We start from the raw sequence: 19,741 nt of genomic DNA on the forward strand, positions 1-19,741 counted from the left end.
AAAAAGGCTGGAATTGTATCTCAAAGGGCACGGGCACTGCTGCCTTCCAGGCTGCCTCCCCTGAGGCTGCTGCTGGGTTTAACTCTCCAGACAGCTCCTGGTTAAGCTGAGCTTGTTCTGCCTCCTGCTTTTGATGACCACGGGTCTCCCTGACTGAAGAGACCTCAGCTCTGAACAGTCCGTGTCCTCTCTCCGAGCAGAACTGGCTTTCTGGAGACAGTGGAAATTTGTTTTCCGGCGTCCCCGCTCCCCTAAACTTGCCAGGTTTCCCAGAGCCTGCACCCCACACTCCTGGTGCACACACTCAACCTGGAAATACTCGTTTTAGGTTAATTCCCCTCTCTGGAATAAACAGCTGAAGCCAACTTTAAACGGGGCTGCGCTTGAGGGTCCTGCCTTAACCCACCTGGGGCCTCCTGAAGGAGCTCAGGGAACGTTCTCACAGGCACAGCAGGGCTGGTGCTCGGCAAAGAGCACTGATTTGGGGGCACTTGGTCAGGAAAACAGAGCCATTCCTACTCTTCCCACTCGAGCTGGGGATGGTGACACTCAGTAATGGTGGCAGAAAGGGCCAGGAGCACGCTCAGGTGTGTCAGAGCGAGCCTGTTTCTTCTGGAATTAATCCATCCCTGCCCAAATGAACGTGGCTCTGGAGGTGCAGCTTTACTGCAGACACTTTATTCTGTTTTCTAAAGGCACCAGGTTACTCTGCCCAAGCCTGCTTTGAATGCACAGTGCCAAGACACGTTCTCAGTGTGGAATATTTGGCATGAAGTGCATCCAAACTTACCTCACCATTAACTTCCTTGTTGAGAAACTGAGATATACTTTTATTTTTATAATTATTTCTAGCTTTGCACAGTGGTGCACATACAAAAAGCCAAATGGGGCACAGTTCTGGCTGCCTGTTGAGCTCATCCTTCAGCTTGGAATTAAAGCTATCCACACATTTATCTGTATAAACCCCATAACCCACTGCATTCCCACACCCCATGTATCATGATTTGTTGTTAGCTGTAAAAACCACGGTTGCAACGAGGATTAGATTGACACTTTAGTGACTGGGAAGGGAAAAAAAAAATCAGATTTTTTTTTTACCTTAGCACTAAAAATAGATGTCTGCATTTAAATAGCTATTTAAGTAACTCCAACCATAAAAAAGACAAGTAATTACTCCGGGTTTAAGAGCTATTTTTTTTTTTCATGCTATAGGTTGGACCAGACACTCACCCTGTTATTTACTTTAAAACCTCAAATCAATTATTTTACCTGCCTCAGTCTGAAAGGGCAGCAATCATGAAACCACCCTGAACGTTCTGTCTGCAAACAGACAGCCCAGGTTTAATTTCTCAACTGCAGAGGGGGGGGGAAAAAAAAAGGCAGGATAAAGATGAAAGTAGTTAAAAGACAGCGACCGACATTAATCGCTGCCTGTATGACTAAAAAGCAAAGCCATCTGCTCTTGTTCTTTAAAGATGTCTCCTGCTTCATCTGGAATTCCAAAGTTCCTCTGGAAGACACCGAAAAGACGGGACCCATCTGTCGATTTGCACTTTTCCTGGGAGTGGGTTTTATGTTTCAGGAGCCGGTGGATGCAGATGGGTGGCCCTGGTAACCATTTCCACTTGCAAGAAGAGTGTTAAGTTTTTTTATCTGACAGCTGAGATGGTTTGGGCTTCCTCCTTCCTCTCCATATGCCTGCTGTGATGGGCTTGGGAGAATTCCAAAGGGGAATAAATACACGGCGCTCCGGACCGTGGTTTAGATCCTCATAAAACACACTTGCCTGGACAAGCAACAGACTCTTGGGCAGGAGAGGTTAAGTCTTGTCAAAATCCAGTTTTTCACTGAAATGACACATTTCTATCTCCTGTGGCTGCAGGGACAACGTTCCAAGAGCAGACAGAGCGCGATCACTGCTTTGAGGGATTCTTGAGGCTGACTGGAGAGCACATGGTGGAGCTCGACAGCCAGATCAGGCTCTTCAGTGCTCAAAGGGAAAAAAAAGGGGATTTCTAGAAATCAGAAACATGAGGGGAAATCCAGAAATCCAGATAAGGGCAGGGCCAAGATTCAGAATCACCCCTCATTTTATCCGCACCCGTCTGCCACGGAACACCCAACGTCAACGCCCCGCAGAGTCAAACCAGATGAGTTGGATTTCCAGGTATAATTAATTAATAATACGTTATATATAATTATACTGAACCCTCCTGCTGAAGAGAATTTGCTTTTACCTCCCAAAGGCTTGAGGACTTCTATGGTTTCACGTGTGACTTCACTAACTGGGGGTTTTCACCCAGCTGACGTGGCAGAATGTCAGAGAGTTTAATATCACCAGCCAGTTCTTCATGGAGCCATGAAGCTCCATGTTTTCCACTGGGATGAGGATGGAAGAAGGCTTCTGTTCCCCGAATTTTGACATTCAAGCCAAAGTGCTTCTTGGCAGACTAACCAAGGGAACCTACAGCATTCTGCCTGCCTTAAAAGTAGGTGTGAACTGTACAGTTGTCACCTTCCTCCTCCCAGGTGGCTGTGAAATGAGGACAAATCCCAGTTGCCATCTAATGCCCTTCAGGGGCAGGAGTTCACCCAGCCCTGTCCTGTCCCTGCCACCAGCCTCCTGCACCCTGACTTGGGTTTGAGGTTGATTTAAACCACCCATGAAACCAACCTCGAAGCCACACGTGCTGCGTTCGGACCATTCAGCCAGGTAAAAAAAGTCAGGATCAAATCTTGAACGCTGAGATTGAGGAACATTTGCATCTAAATATCTTTCCTGTTTAATAGAGAATCGTCATTTAGGTTGGAAAAGACCTCAGAGATTGAGTCCAACCTTGTCACCCAGCCCAGAGCACTGGATGTGCTAGTCATTCCACATCTAGTCATTCCTTGGATAGGGATGGGAACTCCACCACCTCCCTGGGCAGGGAGGTTGATCAACACCTTGGCTATTCAATTCCCTTTTTTACAAGCTTAGTTTTTACCTGGTTTGATGACCCAGGCTTTTAAAACCAGGAGCAGAACCTTCAGCAGGCAGAAAAACCACAGCGAAATTCAGGAAGCTCCGTTTGCCACTCCCTTGGCAGCCAGTCTGATCTCACAAAATCTCATAAAATCCTCCCAAAACACCTGGTTTCATGGATGAGAAAACAATGGCAGACTCAGTTGTAATGAATCCCCTCAGTGCCTGAGCTGTGAAGGCCACAGGATGTTCTCCAAGAAGGAATCACCATCCAGCAACTCTCGTGCCTTCCCTGGGCTACAGCAGGACCAACATCTCCCTGGGAACAGGTTAAATGACTTAATTTTGCTCCTATGAAAACCCACAACAAACCTCCCCTAAATAATTCTGCCCCTGTGAAAAGTCACAAGAAATCTCACCTAAGGACTTCAGGGAATGATCCTGCAATACCCACAAAGACAGTTGCTTTGGAAGGCACTATTATATAAAAAAACCCCAAATCAGTTGTGCCAAATGATTTTACAGGTGTGTGTGGCCACATATTGAAACTTTTCTTGACTGTCCAAATTGAAAATCCAAAATAGTCAGGTTATCCAGTGATTCATCTCTATGGAAAAGTCATTTTTTTTTGCTATATATGGCTGAGAAAGGAGGAGAGCACACTGATCCAACACAACCACATGCATAAATAACATGATGCAAACTGAAGCAAGCACATAATCTGCTGGATTTACACTGTAAAAATTATTCTGGATAGCAAATCAAACCTATCTGTAACATGAACACTGATGTTTTAACAGCTGAGCCTTAATCTAACATTACAAACCATCTGTTACATCTACACACCAGCAAAACCACACCACTAGTTGGATGGGAGAGAAGATTTACATTTTTGGGCCTCAAAATCAGGGATATTTCACAGGGCAATAATTAAAATATCCTGTTTACTGGCTTGACAGCTATTTCTTTCCCTCATGGGTACTTTGCAGGCAGGCAGCACCGTCAGCCCAGCACGCTGAGCTGGCCTTTGGTATCAGCAATTCAAAAATCAGCAGGTTGCTCCACAGCCATAAATAATTCAGGATGGTTTTCCTGGGTGTGAGGGTCTGTATTCTACAAGCTCTGCAGCCCTGCTGTCCCTCATATCAAGGAATCATGGAATTCCCAGGCTGGTTTGGGTGGGAAGGGACCTTGAAGACCATCCAGTCCAACCTCCTGCCGTGGGCAGGGACACTTTCCACTATCCCAGGTTGCTCCAACCTGGCCCTGGACACTCCCAGGGATGGGGCAGCCACAGCTTCCCTGGGAATTCTATCCCAGCCCCTCACCACCCTCACAGGGAAGAATTTTTTCCTAATATCTATGCATTTACTGGAGTAGAATCCATCCAAATCAAGCTGCACCATCTCCAAATCTCAACTCAACAGCACTTCCCACTTCATTTTTTAGTTTTTCTACCACAGCTCTTACCTTTTCTCTTCTCTCTCACACACAAATAACAGGGTTTTTTTACAATTTACAACTCCAGACTATTTTGGCTGCCAGGATTCTCCAGGGATTATACCTGATTTGGGGATTATTTCAGCCAATTTCCAACATGGGAAAAGCAAAGCTGCAGCACTTAGCACTCCTCACATGCTTTAATTGGGTAGATGTGGGCAGATAATGGTATAATCCAGATTTTACTCAGGAAAACATGTAAATTTACCTGAAAGTTTGAGGGGAAAAACCAAGAGTGGCTTCATGCAGAACCACCTTTTCCTGCTGCTCTTACCATGAGCAAGGACAATAAGGGCCATGACAGAGATAAAAAGTGACCTTTGAGTTGAATCTTGGCATCACCTTCCTGTATTTTGGAATTAAGCATTAAACTCTTCCCACGTGACACAAACAACGAGAAAATTAGGTGGATTTAGGGGGGAAATTTTCAGTCCTTGGAAAGAGATTTTTCTTTGTTTTGTGATTCTATTTGTACAGTGAGCCTGTAGGTTCTGAACAAACACTGACTCCACTTATTGGGATTCTTTAACTGTTTTTAAAGGACATGGTCCATCCCAATACATGTTTCTTTGACCCAGTTACAGAATTAAAAGAGGGCCACTAAACAGGCCTCTCTAATTCATCAGGCAGTAACACAAAACCAAAAAGTTAATGGAGAATGTCTCAATCAATAATAATAACTGAGAATATCTCAATTTACAACAGACTAGATGAAAATTGATTTATACTCCAAATGGAAGCTTCAAGATAATTAGTTGGTGACTTCAACTTTTAGCCATTTTTAAACCATTAACCATTTTTTAAACCAGTAACCATTTTTTAAACCATGTGTGAGCGCAGCAGCTGTAAATTAAAATTTTAGGATTCATCAAGCAATACCATCCCTTCCATTCAGTGCCAAGTTAATGAGGTCACAGCTGAACGCTACAGGGGAGCACAGGGGGAAAGAATTAGAAATAATTGCAATTGTATCCCACTTTTCCACTGGCCAGACAGCTGTTACCCACCCCAGGAGCATCTGAACCCCCCCAAGTCTGGAATCCTCACCAAAAACGCCAAACTAAGAACAAACCCAAGCTCCCGACGTCGATTTTTCTTGCCTGGAGTTAATAATTCACCAGATAAATATTTGACAGGAATTCCCACAGTGCCTTTGCCCGTTTGCTTCTTTGGCATCCTAAAAGTGCGTTTGCCTCTCTGGAAACACATTAAAAGGAGATTTTGCCCCTCAAAGGTGTGGGAGTTTCTCCCTGTTGAGGGCAGAAGTTTGTGCCTCACTCTCTGCTGGATCCTGAACGTAATTTTTTGGGGGGTGGGGGGTAGAAAAATTGCTCCCACAGCGTTCCCTGCACGTCTCTGAAACGCTCCCAAGTAGGACAAGGCCAAACACAATAACGGGATTAATAAGACAGTGGGAGGACAGAGGGGACACGGATGAAGGAAACAAGGGAAGACAAAAAGCTTGTGCAACTACTCCGGGAGGCCCCCGCACAGGAGGATGGACCCAAACTGTTTTCCAGCCAAATAAAGAGAAGCAAATATCTGTGGATGCTGTGGAAGGAGAATCTCTTAAAAATATTCTTAACCAGTGACACTCAGTCACTGTTTAAGAATATTTTTATTCTTAAACTCATGTCAGGATCTGGGTGGAATACACTGCAGGGGCGTTGGCAGCGGGGAGGATCCACATGGAATGGAATCAGTGGGATCAAACCATAAAGAGCAGGTCAGATAAACAGAAATATTCCATTAAATTCCTTGGAGATGTAACCACTTGAGGATGATGCAAGAAGAAAGAAGGGGGGTGTTTTCCCATTGAATAATTGCCCAACGCTGCAAAATCCACTTATACATACATATATATATATATATATATATATATATATAAATATATAAAATCCACATATATATGTTTCTGATAGGATGGAAAATGCACCTGAGGGAAGACCAGGTGTGGGGCTCTAAGGAAGGGAAGGCTTGGAGCAACAGGATGGGGCAGGAGAGTGGGAAGGAGTGTCCATTGGTTAAGGCTTCGTGATGAGTTCTCTGCTGACTTCACTCCTAGTGGCTCCCACTGCCTCCCACCTCATGGATGAGGGCTGAGATGGAATCCTTTAATCCATCCCACCAGCTCCTGTCTGATGGATACAACGGGATGTGTCAGAAGGATGAGATCCCAGTGCAGGAAAACCACAACCCCCAGACCTCCTACAGCCCTGGCTCGATCCAACGCCCCTCTCCCGAGTCCCCTCCGTGACCCTGGAATTCACAGCAGCTATTCCAGAGTGGGAGGGGAACCAAAGGCTAAATTTTAAAAGCCTGGAAGTTTACTATTCCCAGACAAAAGCAGCTGCCTCCCGTTGTGCCAGGGGAAAAACAAGCAAAAAAAAAAAGCAACTGCTGGATCTGAAGATTTTCGTCGCCTTTTTGTGCTAATACTTAATTAAGGTTATTCTGAATGATTTGCCCACGGTTGCAAAGTTAAGAGTAAAGAAAATATCTGTGTAACCTTCGGGGGCTGAGATTTTTCAGAATTTGAGCCCCAAGAGTTCGTAAAACCGGAGGACCAGTTTTCAAATCAGACCATTTAAATGGTATTTCTTCTACACGAGGTAAAGGCTGTTTTTCTGTAAGGCTGAGATAATTTGCCATTTGAAAAGCTACAGGGAAAAAACCTGGAGGCAAAGAGGCTTCGCTGCTCTTCAGCCAATTTATATTAAATGTTTAACACACTTGTAAAATGTGCAGATAAAATTTTATTATCACGCAATACACATTTTTGTTTTCCTGATTTTTTTTTTTTAATTTTATTATTGTCATTAAGCATCAAACCTGAAATCCAAGGTCAAACTTGGTTATCATCTTTTTCTCTGCACCTGCCCAGACGGGACCAGGAGGGTTAAAATGTACAATAAGGAGGCAGAAGGAATTCTCAGGGATTCAGCAATTGGATCAATGGCATATACTCATATATTCATCCACTCCTCCACAAAGATAGAACGAGAGATGTCAGATAATTGACAGCTCGATTAAATCCTTTTGAAGGGAAAAAAAATGTAAAAACACGTGAGTTTTCTGAGAAAAATGTTAAAAACATGAAAATGATGCTTTAGGAGCCGGGAGGGGGGGAAAGCAAACAAGTGGCTGACCAGAGTCCTCCCACTGAATTTGAAAAGAAAGATGTTTCCCCTCGCCCAAGGCCGCAGACATGACAACTTTTGTTCCATAAATCAAGGAACGTAAACAAGTTTACAAATTGAAAGCAACTTTTTTTAAAAGATAAATTTCGGGTCTCTCCGGCCGCACAAAGCTGAACTACAAGGAGCCTTCCTCCCCTTGTTCAAATTCAAATGAAGCAAGCCCTTTGTGCTTCTCTTTTCAAATTTCCTTCCTCGTTTCCATGGGAACCCCCGGGATGACAAGCCTTGGAGCGGAGCAAGAGGCCAAGCTCGGCGAGGGGTGTGAAGAGGGGAGAGAGTCAAAGGGCAGAATTTGGCTCGGGAGGATCGAGATGCCAACCTTTGTCACCCCAGCAAAGGGGGGGGTAACCATAGGAACCAACTCCGAGGGGGCATCGCGGCCAAAAACCCACAAGAGGGGAAGGAAACGGGAAAGTTGTTGCTAAAAATGCAATGCCAGGGCTTACAATGAAAAAAATAAAAGCCTTATCGATGAAAAAAATTAAAATAAAAGCAGGAATGAGCATCCAACCTCGTGCTAGTTCGAAGTCCTTTTAAATGAGTCAAATTAATTTATATGAGAATTAGATGCCAATTTATACAGAGAAATTGGGCAGATCTGATTCTCAAATCTGACATGAGAATTTGATGTAAAGAGGCCAAATATTCCCCTGGACTGATGGGCTCTGGAGATGTTTTAATGCCCCGTGGATAAGTGGAAACAGCACAGGATGAGGAAGATGCAGCTTTGGTTTCCAGCACCCACATCCAGCTCCCACAGGCAGTTCTGCAGGATATGGAAGAGTCTGGTTTGTCATTGTCACCACAGCAGTGATGTGACAGAGCAGATTCACAGTCTTATTAACACGGCATCACACTCATCCGCTCCATAAAAATATACAAATATGGCTTATTTTGATTATTGAGCCTTGTAAAAGAGACAGCAGGAGGCTGAGCCCTATAAAATCACTAATGATACATAAAGGAAAAATATGATCCAATTGCTCCCTGTATCTGCAGCACGAAAAGCAGGGAACGTAAAACCAGCAGCTGGTTGTTTGAAGATTAAAAAAAAAAAACACAGACAAAAAACAACAGTAAATTCTTCACACAACACTTAACTTCTGTAACTGCTGGTAGTTTGTGGGGATGCTAAAAGAATATACAAGTTCAGGGAGGAAATGGCTCCATATTGCTGCTCTCAGGCTCTTAAATTCAGTTATATATCATCTTGCAGGTCCCAAGTGTTGCAAGATGGAACAGTGGACTTAGTTCCAGAGCACTGGGTCCCTCAAACATCAGGGATATTTTGCAGCCCTCAGGGGGCTTCAGGACCAGTTTGGTGATGGATGGAGGACAAACTCTGGCTCACCTTCCCTCAGAAAGTCACAAACCCCCCAGGCACCTGCGTTTCTTGATTCCCACATGGGAAATGGGGAATAAGGCAGCAGGGCCCAAATGAGGCCCGGGTGAATTTAAGATTTGTCCTTTGAACATTAAAAACATGCTTTGATCAGTTCTTCTTCTCTCTTTTCCTACCACAGAACAGCTTCAAAGCCACACAGGAACATCCCACTGATATAGAACTGACTCAGATCCATAAAGGCCATCCCAACTTTCTCCAAATTCACCACCAGTGTCTCTCAAAAACAAAGAAAAAAACTGCAGCCACACCAGCAAGACAAATGGTAAAATTTATGACAAGTGCTCCTCGGTGCTTTAGTTATTTCATATTTATTCTCTTCTCTTGTCAGTCTGTTGTGGCTTTCTCTTTGAATCAACCATCCTATAACTGGAAACACCATCACACACTGGAGAGAGCAAGGAAAAAGCCACTTCCAAGGGACCAGCAAAATAAAAAGCACAGCCTCACCAAGCCACCCAGCTTTTGAGTAGGCAAACGTTATTTACATCACTGCCAACTTTTTTTTTGCACAAAAACCCCAGAAAGGTGGGAAGGAATGTCTGTGATTTTGTGGCAGGTGAGAGAATGGTAAATGGTGAAACCAATATTCCCTTAAAGCTCTGGCAAAACACCCTCTGGCATCTAAATTTACACTCGCAGGTCTGAACTACAACTGACTGAACAGCACTTTGTCATCTAAACTATTCCAAATAAAGTCATGTGTGTTCCACCTTTTCTGATAATTCCTCCTCGAGGCTCCACCAGCTGCTGCAGAATTAGCCACAATGCAGAGCCATCTGCCTTCATGACCCTGAAAACATCCCCCTGGGGGTAGATGTTGATTAAGACGTAGATCATTTACTTGCAACTGAATCTTTACATAAAACTGATTTTTTTTTCCTCGTGTGTTTGCACTAAACCATCGGGGCTGAACTTCGTTTCCAGCCTTCCAGTTGAATCATCATTCAGAATTAATCTTTTATTCAAGCAAATATGAAATGGTGACAGAGTTCATCCTCAATGTGCAAGCAGTAGTTTATCAATTTAACAAAACCCCCAAACCCTAAATCTCTTCGTTTTTCCTCTCGCTGCAAGTCAGCATTTTGAAAATCTTCACGTGGCATCTTTTTCTCATTAACAACCATCAAAGAACAGAAAACAGTGTTTCTGAAATGATCCTCTGGAGAACATCTGTTACCCAGGCAAAAGAAATGAAGAGTTTCTGCCACCTGCTATCCTGCTCTAATATTTGGGGACTGATGTTTGAACCCTTGTGTTCCTTGTAACCATTTTAGAGACAAATATCTCTTTAGTGCTCATTTTTTCACCCTGCTCTGTTCAGCACAGTCCTGTGATACCTTCATCAGCTGGTTCTTTGAAGTGCAATGATGTGATTCCTGGAGGGAAAAAGAGACTGACCGTCGTGATTGCTCCCACTAAGGAAGCATCAAATCCACCCGGGAATGCCAGTTATGGTTCATCCCAGAACAGTTTGGGTGGGAAGGACCTTAAAGCTCATCTCATTCCACCCCCTGCCATGGGCAGGGACACTTCCCACTAGGCCAGGTGGCTCCAACCTGGCCTTGGTCATTTCCAAGGACGGGGCAGCCACAGCTTCTCTGGGAATTCCAGCCCAGCCCCTTCCCACCCTCACAGTCAACAATTCCTTCCCAGTCTCCCATCTCTCCCTGCTCTCTGGCACTGGGAAGCCATTCCCTGTGTCCTGTCCCTCCAGCCCTTGTCCCAAGTCCCTCTCCACCTCTCCTGGAGCCCCTTTAGGCACTGGAAGGAGCTCCAAGGTCTCCCTGGATCCTTCTCTTCTTCAGGAGAGCACTCCCAGCTTTCCCAGCCTGGCTCCAGAGCAGAGGGGCTCCAGCCCTCGGAGCAGCTCCGTGCTCTCCTCTGGACTTGCTCCAGCAGCTCCATCCTTCTGATGTTGAAGCTCCAGATCTGGAGGCAGCTCTGTAGGGGGAGTTTGATGAGGGCAAAGTAGAGGGGGATTTATATTCCCTTGGATTGCTGTACCGGGATGGGCCACATGCTCAGGTAGGATCTACCTCCATAAATCCGTTCGTTTGCTGTTGTGGATGTGGGTAACTCTGCCTGGAAAAACACCTTCCCGAGTAAATCCAGGTCTGACAGTCACTGTCTGATTGTTAATTTGGGAATTCTGACTGTTAGAATAACCACACTCTCCCAAACACAAATCCCTGCACACAACAGCAGCCGAAAAGTCCGTTTTTTGTGCATCCATTCCTGGACTTCCTCTGTTTGGATTAACTCCTCCAAAAGATTTCCAGCCAAAGACAAGGCTCTTTCCCTTTCTTCCTTATTTAAGCCTCTCCCAGCTCCAGAGCAGGTACATACACAGAGCTCTGTGTTTTATCTGAGTGCAAATCATCCTCTCACGTGCCTGCTCGTCCTGCCCAAACAGCCTAAAGGCTTCAGTATTCCCTGAATTTGCAACATTCACTCAGATTATCCTGAACTTCACTGGACCTTAAGGTGAAAAGGATCAAACTGACGGTTCCAACACGAGCCCATCCAAGGCTGTGCCCAAGAAAGAGCCTCCTCAGGAACCTCATCTTCCAGAATTGTCAGATCACACTAATTTCGGTACAGATCCGCTCGGGAATGTAACAGCTTTAATTCTTCCCAGATTGTTCTTACCCACGAAGGATTTCACCTCTGTATATTTGTGCCCTTCACAGATCAAGACTGAAACCAGGAGCTGCTGCAGTTTCCAACAGTCAAGCCTCAGGTATTCCTAAAGCAGGAATTTCCAAGCAGGGCATTGTCAGGCCTGGAATCATCTCTGCAATTCCCGCTTTGCGACGTTCTGGTTTACAAATGAAACAACCTAAAAGTTTTCACGTGGCTGTTTCTAAGGCAAAGATTCCAAGTGGGAATAAGAGACTATAAAGTTAATGGAAGAAAAGGCTTTAAGCAGCTGGAGCACTGCCTGCATCCCTGTGATCCTGCACAATTCCGTCGTTCCGCAGGGATCGTAACCTCACACACTAACGAGAAAATTAATCCTTGCTGCAAATTAGTGCCCGAGATCAGGGTGCTTACAAAACACCAGCTGATTAAAACCCACTTTTCCATGAGCTTTTATACTTCCAGGAGTTTTGGATGCAGAACTGAAGGATACAGGAAGACAAGGAACACTTAGAAGGATACAGCGCCTGGGAGAGGCAGAAGGAGAGAAGGGGTGAAAAGGAATAAAGGTGGAATTAAGGGGGTAAGAAGTTAAGGATTTTCCACCCTGCATTCTCCCCATCTTTGCTGACCAGTAGGAAAGAAACACCACTAAATGAGCCACTTTATACCTGACCTACCTCAGCTGGAAAAATACCTCTTATCCCAGATGTTGAGGCCAGGCTGGGAATAAATAGAGCTATGTCTTCTGTTGGTGCCATTTTAAGCACACTCCAGTTCTTTTCCACTTAAAAAAAAAGATTAAAAGAATTAACTGAGGCTCCAAGGATCACAGAAATAGAGCTGGCAAGGGCTTGCAGACCTTGCAGCACATCCCCTGCTCTGAGGCAGGTCAGTGGAATCGTCCTCTGCAAGAATCAAGACAGGCAAGAAAACCACTAAATTTGAAATGGGAGATGAAAAATCAGCTGCCCTCACATCTGTGTCAAAGTCCATGAACTATTCACTAGCTCTGCTTCTAAACATTCAAAAATCTTCATCACTGGGTAGTTTGTTTATATCAGTTCAATGATTTCCAGTTGGTGACACTTGGCATGTTGATGGATTAGGAGCACACAGTGTGACTCCTCTTCCAGCTACTTCCCTCACACTGGAAAAAACCAAATTCTCTATTTCCCCCTCCTCATCTCCCACCTACACAGTGGCTACACCCCTAAGTCCCTACTGCTGCTCTTTTTTGATATGGAAAATGGGAATGGGAGCTGTGAGACAGTGCAAAGGAACAGCACTTTATCTCCCCTGTCCATATGGTGGCTGCATCATCTCATTTTGAGAGCGTTTGACCTCCAGTATAATCCCAAAAGACAACTCAGAGGGACCCATTTAGCCCTCAGCCATGTCTGGCTCCCGTCCCTTAAAGCCTCTTTGATGCCCAGAATCATTTGTGAGGTCCCACAAAAATCAGGGCAAGGAAAAAGAAGTGCTGACAGTTGTATTTAACTGCAAAAAGGTTGGGAATCATGCATATTAAACTGCTTCTCTTCATCAGTGACAAAAGCTTTCGGAGCATCCTCCCAGGCTCCAACAGGCCCCCGAGTTCCACGTTCTCTGATAAAAACATTTGCCTACAAAAAAAACTGCATTAGGGCAGCTAAAACCCACTGCTTGCACAAGCAAATCCTTCAAGGCCAAAGGAATATTAAGTGCAAAAGAGAGAGAAGGTAATTCTTTGTAGCAATAATAATCCCAGAGATGGGTAAACAAGGTCAGGTCCCCGGGGGAGGAGAGGGGTAATTTGACTTCTCCATCCTCACAGACTCATTTGGGATTGATGTAACACACGGAACCGCGGCAGCAACAACGCTGCAACATCCCAGTGGTGCTGCATCCTCGGGAATATGGGGAGAGGGAAGTTGTAACAGCGTCCCTGAAACTGGAATTGCCTGTGATGGTTGTTGTCATCAACCAGCCCGTTAACAGGTTACAGAAAATGTTACAAACACCTCAGAGCAGATGGAAGGAATGACCCTCTGGAGTCAGGAAGTGAGAGGCCCTGGACAGCTCCCGGCTCTGCTCCGGCCTGGACAGCTCAGTCCACGGAAAATCCCTGCCCTGGACACCCAGGATCTCACAGCTACATTCTCTGTCATAATTAATATGTCATCACTCCTTTATTGCCCCTTTTAGATGTAAAATAACTCCTGTTTCAGTCCCTGCTACTGCCAAGAGGACGGATGTTAACAGAGCTTGGACTGGTGTTTGTCCTCCATCAAAAGCTTCTTTAGGGATATTTGGGGGTAAAACAATGCTCCAGGCCCCTGGATGCAGCAAACCCTCCCTTCAATGCTCCTGGATTAAAGCAGGCATGGCAGAAAGCTTAAGGAATTATCTTTCCTAGGAGTAAATACACAGGAACTGATTCCAGCAGGGACTGGTGTGCACTGAGGGACCCCGGTGTAATATTTGCCTTTGTTTAATCAAGACTGAAAGAAGGTGGATCGAGATGGGATATTGGGAAGGAATCCTTGGTTGTGAGGGTGGTGATGCCCTGGCAGAGGTTGCCCAGAGAAGCTGTGGCTGCCCCTGGATCCCTGGAAGTGTCCAAGGCCAGGTTGGACGGGGCTTGGAGCAACCTGGGATAGTGGAAGGTGTCCTTGCCCATGGCAGGGGGTGGAATGGGATGATCCTTAAGGTCCCTCCTCACCCAAACCTGTGATTCTATGATTCTCTAACCTGCTGATGTGATTTTTCAGCCTTTATTATAATTATGAAGGAACCATATCAGCATAAAGTCTCAAAAAGGCAACTTACTGATCTTTTCAAGCTCACCATAAATAAGCTTTCAAGCAGTTTCTTCAATGAAGCAACCAGTGGCATGGGAAGAGCAGTACACTGAATTTATTGATGGCAAGAACACAGCTACAAGAGTTCCCTATTTCACTTCACTTTCCCTCCTTGTTGTACTGCACCCTCCCAGTACAACCAACCTGAATTTTTCTTCCAAGTTTCAGCAGGAACTGCTGTGAAAAAGTGCCACTGAAAAACTGTGAGAGTCACAAGATGAATCACACTGATTCTCCTGCTGTATCATTTTATCTTCGCAGCAATTAGGGAGGGCTTGGAGCTGAGAGATGCCACTAGAAAAATGTCACAATGCAAGATTTCACACATTTCCACCACTTCAAAATCTGAGCGCTTCATCCATTTGACTGTGACACTAAATAATGACTAAAAAGCCAAATAATAAAAAACTTCCATCTTCCTGAGCATAGATAAGGAGGAATCTAAGCTGGTACAAGGAACATACTTAGGAAAAACCTGTGGATTTTCATTCTTTTCTTCCCGCTCAAAACTCTGCAGCGGAGACACAGGCCCCTGCACGGGGAATTTGTGTTTGATAATAATCCTGTTCCCCTCACAGCCTTCACCATTTCTCCAGAGTCATTCAGAAGCAGCCCAATAATCCATCCCCAGATTGAAACTCCTGGTTTAAATGCTAATTATACTGGCAAAGGGAGCGCTCCGCACCCCCACACCACCAACGCGCCCGTGCTAAGCCCTCAGAACAGCTCTGGCACCAATTTCAGAGTGTGAACTGCAGCAGGACAGCCTTTCACCCAGGCTAATTTATGCTGTGAAGTTGTGTTTTCCACCACAGAGTGCAGAGAAGCAACACCCACTTCTCCTCTCTTTCCCTCTCCCCGGCACAAAGCGATTTTCCAAAGATCGGAATAATCGCACCCGGTTTTTCTGGCGCAGGCTGAGGGTCCATAAATTACTGCTCTGCTTCCAGCAGTGGCCATAAATGAGCTGTGAAAGTGAGGCTTTTGACAGTCCACGGGGTTGAACACACAACAAAAATCAGAAAAACGAAGTTAATGCTGGTAATTAGCAGCTAAAAGTGTGATTTTCATGATAAATAAATCCCTGGGGTGGCCACGCCCGGAGCGATGTGACATTCTCAGCAAGGCCAAGGGTAGAAAAAGGGACAGAGAAAGGTAATTAAAATTATTGCAGCAACGAGGCAGCTGGATTGCAAGAATTTTCCTCTCCATTTGGAGAGGAAAAGCCTTGGGGGATGGAACTGAGGTTTCCAAAATCTCGAGTGTAACAGAGGACTGAACTGCAGTACAATATTGTACAACGCTGGACAAAAGGGTATTAAATGAAAATAGCAGGAAACTGGTAGAAAATATGTTAGAGAATAAGTAAAATCATAAAATCCCAGAATGGTTCGGGTTGGAAGGGACTTAAAGCTCAGCTCATTCCACCCCCAGCCATGGACACTTTCCACTGAACCATCCAAATGAGTCGTTGCAAGTCCATAATTCTTCCAAACAAAGCAAATTTAAGGGTAAGAATCCCAATTTTCTTCTCACAGTGAAAAAGCCATCACATCTGGTTTAAACTCTGGCACAGAAAGACTCCATAAAGCCAAGGCTTTGTATTTTTTAACAAGAACAATTCAATTCCGTTCCTGTGTTGTCAGGAGGAGCACTCAAAGAGGAAAACACGTGATTATTCTTTCAGTTCTCAGTTCAATTCACCACAAGTACTTCAGAAATACAAATAAACCTAATCTGGACAAATCTCTCATGGAAATTTGAACAGGCTGACAGCAACACTTGCCTAATATCCCGAATTTCCATCAATTTTAGTGATACCACAGAATACCGAGTAAGGAAACTCCTTAAGACTGAAGGGAACTTAAAAGTCTTGTATAAACTAGACTATAGATATTTAAAGTAGCAAGCACATCCAGAGTATTTCACACTCAGTGATATTAAATTAGGCAAATTCTGCAGTTACAGAATATCTCAGTGTATATATTACAGTCCATCCTATGCAAGTGGTATTTGGGTTTATATTTAAATTATTAATTATCCCGATTTTTTTTTTATTTTCTAAAGTAAGTATCTTCTTGGGTTGGTGGTTTTTTTCTGATTATTTGCTAACTAAAGGACAAACCCATGTATTTTCCTGGAAAAACCAGCCTTACCTCCATGGCCAAAGCTGCTGTTTGCTGGTCATAGTGGTTGAGGAGGTTGGGCATGAAGGTGGTGTTGTAAGGCAGGTCCTGGCACATCCTCAGGATGATGGGCTCACAGGAAAACAGGCTGTGCCCCCCCGTGAGCCCCACCAAAACATCCAACAGCCAAAGGGAACACAAAATCCAGCTCCCAGCCATCCTTCCACACCGGGAACGGGGCCGGTTGCGGCCCTTCCAGCTCCTTCTGTATCCTCGGGTTTCACCTCGACAACGACATTCCCAGTCCTTGTTTGAGGCTCTTCCAAACTGGAACAGTCTTTGTGTTCAACATCCTCAGCCCAGTCCAGGGGACGTTGTATTTGAGGCAGGTGTGCAAGGAACCTTCCCTTTTCTCAGTCCAATATGCCATGAATTAAAGTTTTTCAAGCATTTAACCACATTCCCACACGACTGACCCCATGGTGACAGAGGGACGACCTCCCTTCGATGGGTAACCCTGAAACAACAAACAGAATACACTAAGAAACCCTCGAATTTGATTAGAATATGTTACCTCTAAATTTCTAAGGATTCCTACTGGCAGACAAGCTGCTTCCAGTTCTCCTGTGCAAGACTAGAAGGTCCTTCGGCGAGTTTTAATCCTGGTTGGGTTTGGGGTTTTTTTTAACCTCTGGAAGAAATTAATGGAAGATGGAAGAAATTAATGGAAGATGGAAGAAATTAATGGAAGATGGAAGAAATTAATGGAAAATGGAAGAAATTAATAGAAGAAAAGCTGGGATGCTGAAGGACTCTACCCAAAAAGGACGATGAAAATGAGGATCGTATTTACCACGACAGAAGTATTTTGAGGAAACCCCACACTTCAAACCTTAACTGCAAGTGTTTGACCACACTGAAACCAAGCTATTTATGACTCAGCACCTCCTCTGGTGTGTTCACATCGATAGCATCTCGTTATTTGCATGGCCTGATGAATAATTATAAAACACAAACACAACAGTCACCACCAGCACCAGCCCACAAGTCCCAGCTCGCCACTGTCCTGCCCAACAAGCTCCACCACGGTTTGTGCTCAAATGTGCCATTTTCATCTCATTGTAAACGGCCTTTCTGACCCATTTTAATCCCACACACCCATCCCCTTCTCCAGGAACCACCACAGCAAGCTGAGGATAGACCAGAAGAGCGTTCTTTGACCACCCCTTTCTCCGCGCGCTCCCCAAAGAGGGGAAACCGCGAATGGTTGCTCTGCCAGTTCCACTCTCCCCATGGAGCCAATTTAAAACAGGAATCACACCCCAAGGCTGGATCTGGATTTCCTCAGCACCGAGGGGCCGGAGTGGAACAAGCAGAATGGGGACTCAGCACATTGTGCTCGTCAGCTGGAGAAACAAACCCTGAAATCGGAGGCTAAAGCGTGAAAAAAGTACTAAGGGTACAAAGAATAGTAATTTTTAATAATTATTTTGCCTTACCACGATAAACTTTGCAAAATTCGGCCTCTAACCGACTGCTTTAAAGTGAATTGTTGTTAAAAAAGGTAAGAAATTTAGAAACTCTGCTTGAACCAGAAACCCCCAAGAGCACACAACCACAAATCTGAAGAGACTTCCAATCTTGAGAGAGGAGAGTTTTCCCTTGGATGTTCAGAAAGGGAAATAAATCTACAAATTTTTCCTTTCTCCCTAAGAGCAAGAGACAGGAAAGAGTTAATTCCCAGATGTCTGCTGGTATCAGTTCTGCACATTTTTGTTTACACAGGCCCATCTTATGGTTAGAAAAATTAAGGAGCACAAAGCTCTTTAAACCCTCGTGCACTGCATAATCTTGAGAGGTTCCTTCCAACCCAAACAATTCTGGGCTTCCCCGCAAGATCAGGGGTTTGGCTGCAGGTTTTTTGAAGACAGGCTGGTTAGAAACAAATAATGAAAACAGGAAAAAAAAAAAAAAAAAGCCCAAGATGATAAACAGATCCATGTTAAATTAAGTTCATTGGCAATTTTTTTTTTCAGAGGCTGCTCAGCTCTGTCACGGAGATTGATGGGGAATCCATGGTTGAGGCAGCATGGAATCACATGAAGAATATAAATAGGAAAACTGTTCCAAGTGCAGGAAAAATAAAATATGACTATCTACACCTGAAGTGGCAGAACTGACCAATAGAGCTCAAATCACCCTTTCTTGCTCATATTTTAAAGCAAACGTTGCTGTGAAGAGTCAACGCACTGATTTTAAAACACCGAAATCAGCCACAATATTTAAGACATGTTCCATGCAACCACACCTGATTTTTAGCCCAGTTTCAAGCTCAGATGAGCTTGAAAAGTCCTGATCTCAGGATGCCATTTCTCAGAGTGACTTTCTGACAATTTGGGAACTCTCAAAAGGAACAAAGAGCTGAACTATCCCGTTTTCCAGGCAGCATCACCAAACCCCGAAGCCTTTGGCATATTCTCCCCTCCTGACCAGAAGATCACAAGTTACAGACAAGACAAAACCAATTCCTACTTAGCTTTGTAGGGATGGTCTTTAGGGTCCCTTCCAACCCAAAGCAATCCTTGATTCCACGTTGTACAAGGTGCCCAATCCCCTTGGAATCCAGTCCTTCGGTTTGCACTTTTGAACAGTAGTTCCTCAAAGTCAGGGAAAGAAGCTTTTTGAGCTTGTTGGATTCCTGTAATTCCTTTTTTTCTCTCTCCCAAACACTTCGACCACCAAATCCTCCAGATTTCATTCCAGAATTTTGGTGAAGTCACCTCACAGTGTGGGATAAGCAAGTGACTTATTTTGCTTGCTTTAATTGAGGTGCCACTGCAGCAGTGATCAGCAGAAAATGCTTCATTAAAGAGGTTCAGAAGAAACATAAAATGAACTGTACACACACCAGTTAAAGTCTGAAGCACAAAAACTGGGAAAATCCAGCTCAGCATCTGGAGTCTTGGGAAAAATTTTCAGGAATACTTCACACAAATCATGACACAGAAAGTAGAGACTCCAAAAAAAAAAAAAAAAATCCACCTATTCTCTGACTCCCCCAC

At 44.5% G+C, this 19,741-nt stretch overlaps 1 protein-coding gene across 3 annotated transcripts in view; it reads right to left on the reverse strand.

Annotated features, from left to right (window-relative positions):
- FZD3 (frizzled class receptor 3) overlaps nucleotides 1-19,741 on the reverse strand; it is a 50,735-nt gene that overhangs the window by 28,973 nt on the left and 2,021 nt on the right. For 2 of the 3 annotated variants that reach the window (XM_064651174.1, XM_064651172.1), the window contains exon 2: nucleotides 16,710-17,196. In XM_064651174.1, coding sequence (XP_064507244.1) covers nucleotides 16,710-16,898 — 189 coding nt within the window. In that variant the 5' untranslated portion in view covers nucleotides 16,899-17,196. Of the gene's footprint in view, nucleotides 1-16,709; nucleotides 17,197-17,277; nucleotides 17,371-19,741 lie in introns of all 3 variants that reach the window. The other variant, XM_064651173.1, reaches the window with a different exon arrangement.

Source organism: Pseudopipra pipra, chromosome 3 (genome assembly GCF_036250125.1).
Source record: "Pseudopipra pipra isolate bDixPip1 chromosome 3, bDixPip1.hap1, whole genome shotgun sequence".
Lineage (NCBI taxonomy): Eukaryota > Metazoa > Chordata > Aves > Passeriformes > Pipridae > Pseudopipra > Pseudopipra pipra.